Source organism: Cyprinus carpio, chromosome A11 (assembly GCF_018340385.1).
Source record: "Cyprinus carpio isolate SPL01 chromosome A11, ASM1834038v1, whole genome shotgun sequence".
In the NCBI taxonomy this organism is placed as follows: Eukaryota; Metazoa; Chordata; class Actinopteri; order Cypriniformes; family Cyprinidae; genus Cyprinus; species Cyprinus carpio.
Window position 1 is genome coordinate 2,407,401 of NC_056582.1, and position 9,043 is coordinate 2,416,443.

Sequence of the window (9,043 nt, forward strand, 5' to 3'; positions counted from 1 at the left end):
CAAACTACAAATTTGTGAAACTAAAGACTTAACATTCTTAAAGGCTGCCACCATACCATATCCTAAATATATATTTTGATTTAAAAGACCTATATATATTTTTTTTTCTCGATTTAAAAAGACGTACGTGTCAGTCGGTGATATATAAAAAGTACCAAACTGAACTCTTAACCTTAAGAAGATATTGCAAGCAAATACAAATACACTATTGCATGTGAAATGGCTTTCTTGAGATTGATGTTACTTCCTAATTCATCAGTGCAATCTTGTCACAAATTAGACATGGTACAATATTATGTACCGACTATTAGAAAAATGCTTTTTTTGCAAGTTTAAAAAGCTAGTTTATTATACTCTATTATAATTTAACAAGGCTTTGTGGTACTAAATGAATGCAAAATACAAAATACCAATGCCCATGTGACATCTATAATAAAATGTCACTTCAAAAGGGTTGCATTTTTAAAATTGGCCGGTTTATAAAAACACATTTACACAAAATAGTACATAATTAGAGTGTAAAGTAACCCATCATGGCAGCCGTTAAACACTGTATACAAACCAATTTACCCTAGAGAACTGCAGATGGCCACTCGTTTACCACAGTACCTGGCTACCTTCATTTTCAAATGCACTCTTAAAAATGTTGCTTTTTTTTTCTTCTTTAAATCTTAAAAATTAACTGAAAACATTGGCAAAATGCCTTAAGACCGTGGCTGCTGATACCATGCTGAGAATTCAGGTCAGCCAAATCTATGAAGAACGAGAGATTTCTGGTCAATATGGATGAAAGGGAAAGTCACGAACCCAATGTACCTCAACAAATCCCCTTCCGTGGAATAGAAGTCATTTGATTCTGTGTTCTGGTGCAAATGTCCATTTCAACATTTTCACTGCTGCATCTGCACTTGAAATCTTGAGTAGCTATAAAATGTAGGAATATTGATGACAATGACTTAAGCCTTGCTGAGCCGTTGTTACAAAAGGTCTTGAAACAGTTACATAACTATTAGGAAGATTAAGCAAGTGGCAGTGGACCTTAGTCTGGCTAGATGACATTTCATTTACTACTAATGGAATGTGAAAGAGTTCAGTGTCGATCATACAGATGACAAAGCGCTAAAAATATGTCCACAGTCTATCCCTCACAGCCTCGTATCATTTGCATCAAATAAATGCAACCAAAACATACAGTACAAAACTTCTGCTGAGATGTAAATGTGTCACATACTGTACACGTGTAACTTTAACAGCGATAGGATATTTTATCAACAGCTTGGTTTCTGTTTGTTAGTTGTTGCTCTAGGAAGCCCCGCCCATTCTTGCTACACATAACTGCACATTAAAAATCTAACACGATCTGATTGGCTGATTGTGTCACATCGCACAGTAATTTTGCGTTCAATGGTGAAACAAATAGTTTTTTTTTATTGGTTTTTGACACTGTGATATTTGTCCTTTCAAGCCTAAATTTAAAGAAAATAATTGCACATCATTTTTGGCTGGTTATGATTTTGTGCTTGGCAATCAAAATGGTCTCTACCCAGCGTCTTCACAGTTAAGTTATAAAATCACATGGTGCTGTTTTGTGGGTCTTTTATAAACCACTCCTAGAAATGTATCCTCAGCGTCTCCCGCTTCAAATTCAGCATCTGCCTGACGGGACCCAATTTATATAACTGAGTTAAAGTGGTAAGAACCAGAGCTTTTTATTGCTTTCTGAATAGTGATCAACACCCACACCCCCAGCCCTCATTGGTCACATCCTTGCTGTTGAGTTTAAAGCTGTCTGTTACATTTTCAGTGAACATGGGCCCGCCATGTCTGAGAATGAGCTCAATGGCCATTTGGTTAAATGCCTCTTCCACGTTGCTAGAGTCCTTGGCTGAAGTCTCGATGGCACTAACAAAATCCAGCTGATGAGCCATGGTCTGTGCGTCCTCAAATGGAACTTCACGCAAGTCGGTCAAGTCTGATTTATTACCTGGGATGCAAAAAGTATTTAACAGTGCTTAACAGATCAGGAGACTTTCCTAAAACAGTTTCTTTATAGGAATAGTTCACCCCAAACTGAAAATGTGCTCACCCTCAGGCCATCCCAGATGTGGATGAGTTTGTTTCTTCATCAGATTTGTAGAAATGTAGCATTGCATCAGTGTCTCAGCAATGGATGCTCTGCAGTGAATGGGTGCCGTCAGAATGACAGTCCAAACAGCTGATAAAAACATCAATGTTTTGGACTGTTTTTGCTCGTAAACGGTGCTTGATCAGGTCAGATTTCTCTCCTGATTCAGACAAGATGGACTCTTTCACTGGAGTTTTAATTTTAGTTAAAAACATCTTAATGATGGATTCGTTTCAGCTTTTGGCAGCACAAGACCTGACTGACAGGTGATGTTTTTATTCAGCTCATTCTGACGGCACCCATTCACTGCAGAGCATCCATTGCTGAGACACTGATGCAATGCTACATTTCTCCAAACCTGATGAAGAAACAAACTCATCTACATCTGGGATGGACTGAGGGTGAGCACATTTTCAGCTAATTTCAATTTTTAGGGTGATCTATTTCTTTAAAGCAATTATGATTCATAAAGGACACATGTCAGACACACTCATTCTTTAGCTCTGCACTCACCAATTAACAGAGGAACAATGTTGGAACCCCCATATTTCTTCACATCCTCCATCCACTTGGGCACAGACATGAAAGTGGCTCTCTTCGTGATGTCGTAAGTGATGATGGCACCATTGGCACTGCGGTAGTAACTCTGTGTGATCGTGCGAAACCGCTCCTGTCCAGCTGTATCCCAAATCTGTAACTACACCACAAAATATTCATCTATTTATTTATTGTACTGAACTACTATCGTGCTTATACACTGCACACACTCTATATTAGGTGACTTTTTAACAAATATGTACTTATTCACATTGAAATTATATGCACAATTTACTCATTGTCACTAATTCAATCTCAAGTTAACAGATTACAGAATTGGTCATGCCCAGCTCATCACTACAATGATGATGTTTGCGCTTGTTTATTGTAAATGCAAATCATATTTAGATTGTAAAGGATTATAAGTTGTGCAGAAACTAGACAAACAATCTTGGCACGGTAAAAGACATTAGACACAGACAATAAAAAGTGCTGACGTTCGCTGAGTCAGCCGATGAAACACAGTGAGATTTCACAATGGAGTCCCATACTGGCTGAGCTAGCATCCAACAGCCGGCTGGAAACTGGACCAGTGTCACGCCACCACTAACAGAACAGCATCGAAGTGCTCACTACAGCACCAGATGAACACAAGCTCATCCGGTCTACATGTCTTTACATGAAGCTCTTCTTATAACATGACGGTTTTGTATGCAGCAGTATCTATGAAAAACTTAGTTTCACAATGCTCTGACCTCTGTCTGCTTGACATGTAATACATAACTTTGTACTCATATCATATTTATTTGAAGCTCCTTTATCAAGATTGCACACGTACACTACTGTTCAAAAGTTTGGGGTCAGTAAGACTAGTCAGTAATGTTTTTTTTAAAAAAAGTCTCTTCTGCTCATCAAGCCTGCATTTATTTGATCAAAAATGCAAAAAAACCTGTAATGTTGCAAAATGTTATTAGAATATAAAATAATGGTTTCTATTTAAATATCCTTTAAAATATAATTTATATCTGTGATGCAAAGCTGAATTACCAGCATCATGACTCCAGTATAAAGTGTCACATGATCCTTCAGAAATCATTCTAATATGCTGATTTATTATTAGAATTATCAATGTTGGCAACAGCCAAATATTTTTTGGAAGCTGTGATACTTTTTTTTCAGGATTCTTTGATGAATAAAAAGTTAAAAAGAACAGCATTTATTTAAAATAGAAATCTTTTTTAACAATATACACTACCATTCAAAAGTTTGGGGGTCAGTACATTTTTATTCTTTCTTTTTTTGAAAGAAATTAAAACTTTCATTCAGCAAGTATGTGTTTAATTGATAAGAAGTGATAGAAAAGATTTATATTGTTAGAAAAGATTTCTATTTTGAATAAATGCTGTTCTTTTTAACTTTTTATTCATCAAAGAATCCTGAAAAAAGTATCTCAGTTTTCAAAAAAAAACTGTTGCCAACATTGATAATTCTAATAATAAATCAGCATATTGGAATGATTTCTTAATGATCGTGCGACACTTTATACTGGAGTAATGATGATTTAAATTCAGCTTTGCGTCACAGAAATAAATTATATTTTAAAGGATATTAAAATAGAAAACATTATTTCATATTGTAATAACATTTTGGCAGATTACCGTTTTTTTTTCTGTATTTTTGATCAAATAAATGCAGGCCTGACGAGCATAAGAGACTTTTTTAAAAAACATTACAAGTCTTACTGACCCCAAACTTTTGAACGGTAGTGTACATCTACAAGATGTCTGTTAAAGATCTGCTGTGTCCAAACATCTGATAGACGTCTTTAAGATCTCATCTTTAAATCAGAAACATCTTATGGACATCTGATAGGAAAGACGTCCTATAGACGTATCACAGATGAGCAAAAAACACTCTTGCAGATGTCAAAGAGACGTCTCTGTGATGTATTATCAGGAATCGAGATAAAACACAACTTTAATCAGAGGTCAACAGAAAATACAGAGAGTTTTTTAGTGGAGATTTGTACCAAACTACCAGCAAAAGCCCAGGTAGAGCTCCATGAAGAGTCTGTGTTGTAAATCCAGCAGACACATGCTTCTGAATTTTCCTAATCGTGTTACAGAATATAGTTTAAATGTCCATTATTATGTACACAGACAGTTTCATTCAGACACTGTTTACAGCTTAACAACCACCTCGGCTATTGCATAACTGTCCAGTGACACTGTGTGCCAACTTTAAGCCCTAAAGCCAACAACAAACTTCACAGTATTTTCACTTGTATTCCTCCACGTCAAAAGTGTCAACGTGGAAAGGAAACGTTAAAATGGTTAACATGATATCTGACAAAACATCAAAGGAGCGGCAGTTATTATTAAAACTGCGATGCACAATCACCCTCAGCTTTAAAAACTAACAACAATGATTCGAATGAAACCCTAGATGAATGTGACAAGGCTTACAGTAACAACAATAAACGTTCTTTTGGTACAAAATGTGGATTTATGGGGACACTTATGTGAGGACAGACACGCTGTCGCCAGTGAAGAGAAACTGAGACACGACATTAATGAGTGCAGGACTAACCTTAACCCTCTTCCCGTGGATTTCCAGCGTCTTCATGGTGAAATCCACACCGATCGTGTTCCCCTGTTTTTCGATGAATATACCGGTCTTGAAACGCTGGACCACACACGTTTTGCCGACACCGACATCTCCAACTAGAACGATTTTGAAGACTAGATCGTAGCTGTCGTCAGAGTCCAGCAGTGACATGCCGTTAGCCGTGCAGCGCGTGCTCGCCTATAAACCGATAATCGATGCCTCCGGTTGTTTCGCGTGGACGCTCGCCAACGCGGAAGAGCTCAGGCGCGTCCGCGGCGCTGCTTTAGGTGTCTCCGCGCGGCGCCTGACAGAACACGAGAGCGTCCTCGCTGCGCAAGACATCAAACACTCCCAGCTCGTTATCGCCGGAAAAACTGTAACAGTTAACAGTTACGTTGTGACAAACGAATTGTGACGTCGGCGTCCAGTCGACCAATCGTGGACTTTGTTTATGCGCACATCACCACGCTGCAAGGCTTCTCAAAACTATCCGAGTATCGGAATATAGATACGATTTGACTTGACTTTATTAGGAATAAATCTCACAAACTGAAGAAATGTGTTTTGGCACAGAAAAGCAGTGATGGGGGGTCTTGAAGTCCCGAATTTTGATGATACAAACAACACAATTAAAATTACTTAAATTAATTGGTTAAACAGATGCTTGCTTGGGTCAGATCCTATGTGGTATTTTATCCCTGATAAAAACATATTTAGAAAGGTAGAAGGCCTCTCTGTCTCTCTCTTTTTTATAAAATGTAATTACTCCACTGGTAAATTATCTAGATTTATCAACAGTCCCTGTTAGCCCGGAAACTGGTTTGCAACCACTTCCCCCATATTTTTCTAATATTAAAATTGGAAACAGATCAGTCTTTTATTATCTATTTAACTCTAATGGTAATCTTTTATCTTATGAATATTTTATGAATATCTACCAATGTCCTGTCCCATTTAAAGAATTTAACTCTGTTATAAAGTCTATTCCGAGTGGACTGATATGTCTGATGAAAGGCTCTCTTGCACATGAGTCGTGTTCAGTCCAGCTATATCAATTAAGTCTTTCACTATTAAGTAAAAAAAGTAATACATTTATTCATCAACTTTCTCAATCTAGAAAATCAATTATTTCAAAAGGAAATTTTGGGGGGTCATGTGATAGATAACATTCAGTGGAGAAAAACATTGTTATTACCATATAGATACTGCATACCCGATAATATGAGAGAAGTGCATTTTAAGACTTCCCCCCTCAAGAACAACAACACCACCAACAACAACAAAAAGTATTTAAAAGACATTGCTTTTGTGTTTAAAATGTATTGAATGCATAATCTCAGGAATAGATTTTGTAAGAATTGTTTGCAAGAGAAGTTTTTGAACTCTTTGAAATGATTAGGCATTCTGCAGCATAAATTAGTACAGGCTATATACTTTAACTTCGCCATAAACACTCGAGGACTCGATTTTCCAGATGAATTTCCACACTGCATATGAAACCCCAAACAGCTCAGTGGTCAAGACTGTATAATTAGCCTGTCTTATAATATTTAGGGTCTGTTATTAGACTCTTATAAGGGACAGTGAGCCAAACTGTGATACGAGTCCCGCTTTTTCCCTCATTTTTCTGTAGTCTATTTTTTCTGAAAAAGGTGCATTACTAAATAAACATAAGCTCATCTGTACAAAAATCCCATGACGTTTTAATTAATAGTAATTAATAATGATTACTACATAATTTATCCCAGTACTAATTATAACTGTACATGTATTATTTATTGAAATAAAACTACTCCTAACTGTGCATGTTTGAGCATAAACTGTCCAGTAGAGGGCGCCACACGCTTTGTTTTTGCGACGACTCGTGACGTAATGCCCCCAATCCAAAGGTAAAATATAATTATCCACATATGCACGTCTTGATGAACTATTCCGGGTTTCCAGAGCCCTAGAAACAAAGGATTTTTGAAAAACTACATCCGGTGATAGTGATGGAAGTTCGGATCATTTTACTGACTCGGATCTTTGAATCTCGTTCAGCAAAATGAACGAATCCCTTTTCAAGTAATTTCGTTCATTTCAGCAGAATATAATTCAAATGTTACGTGTTAATATCCAAATTCCCCAACACGTCTATTTACTCAAACATTGATTACATCATATAGACTACAATGCAACCAAGACCAAATTATAAGCAACAGCTATGCAGTGTTAACAGGAAAGATACATTATTATTCATCTCCCGAGTCTGCTTTTGTCACGTGACTGCTTCCAGGATCAGTCTTATCAGTAATGTTGTTATATTTAGGAATTATTAAAGTGATTTTCCCCATCATATGGACAAGGTTTAAAGCATTAACCAACTCTTTATTACCACATTAGTTATGGTAAAAAAAAAAAAAAAATTATAAATTGTCAGAAATAAAAAAAAGCTCAAATAAAATTTGAGAGCAGAAAAATGAGGTTACTGTAAGAGTAAAGAAACAAACTACGTGCTTGTTTGTAAGGAAGGTTGGGAATTATTAACTCATTTCTATAATTTCCAGTGTTTGTTATTATTTTACTTATTTTTGTTTGTTTGTTGCCCTGCGCCTGTATTCACTGACCCCACGGAAGAATGATGTTTTTAGACATTTATTTTTAGACACACATTTTTGTTTTGTTTAATACAAATTAGTGTCTTACTGCACACCCTTGCAGTGCTGGTTACTTAATGTAATAGTTCACCCAAAAATATTAATGTTGAACATATTCAAGCCACCATAAAATAGAAATTGTGAACATTGTTTAAATAATTTAAGTTTAAATTTCGTTTTAAACTTTAATGCAGATTTAATGTTTAAAAGTGATGCAGAGCTGAATTATTTTTAACCCTTTTGTCAGAGAGCAAGCGAACAATCACTATACTGAGAACATTTTTAAAAATAGACAAGAAGTTTTTTTAATCATCGCTTCCAATTTCTTAAGTTTTAATAACGGTCACCATTTTAAATAACGGGAAATTGTGGAATCGGGTAATCGTGACATTCCTTTTGTCTACAAGCACCGTTTGAGCAGTGCGTGGTTAATCATAAAAGCATGCATCACAAACCTGTAGTTAATGGACAGGGCTCCAATGCTTTATTCATAGTTGCTATGGTTTCACTGAATGTGTGGGTGCTTGTTTGTGCACTGTTTTATAATACAATTTTTTTTTTTTGGACTAAAATTTTCCCTTACGGATCAGTCTGTGTGTATAATTTCTCATGAACTTTTGTTCTTTTGTGGCAATTCTAAGAAGATGAAACTAATCTTATCGATACGCATTTCAAATCACTTATGCATTTAGCTTAAAATCATACAGTAAAATATTACACTCTTGCAAATACTGTGAATAATAGCAAAAATTATGCTTCAAACATTGAAATATTAAAGATATTGTAAGCTGAGAACATGATGTGTAACTTGCTTTTCCAGACCAGAGTGTGGAAGCAGTGCATTATTTTGACCCACTTTGGTTCAAAGTTCACTTTCCATTCATACTGTGGTTTGGAAGCTGTCCAACTTGGTATCATGGAATGTTATACAATTTCTAAAATCTTTACTAAAATCCTTAACTCTTAAATTATACATTATTAAGACATTCTGGTTATAGCAACAGTTCCTTTTTGGCATGAAGATAGACCTTTGAATGTAAACTATTTGGCAGTAGTTTTGTCATCTGCATGAAAAGGGTGTCATCTTTCTTCAAAGGGATAAGTCACCCAAGAAGGAATACTGTCTTTTACCCACCTT

General features: G+C 36.0%; 1 protein-coding gene across 1 annotated transcript; it reads right to left on the reverse strand.

Annotated features, from left to right (window-relative positions):
* rab43 (RAB43, member RAS oncogene family) lies at window positions 1–5,687 on the reverse strand. Its single transcript, XM_019106158.2, has 3 exons — window positions 5,252–5,687; window positions 2,639–2,822; window positions 1–1,984 (listed from the first exon to the last, which is right to left on the reverse strand). Exons 1-3 carry the CDS (start codon window positions 5,438–5,440, stop codon window positions 1,731–1,733), a joined length of 627 nt encoding a protein of 208 aa, XP_018961703.1. The 5' UTR covers window positions 5,441–5,687; the 3' UTR covers window positions 1–1,730.
* Window positions 5,688–9,043: the final 3,356 nt, after the last annotated feature.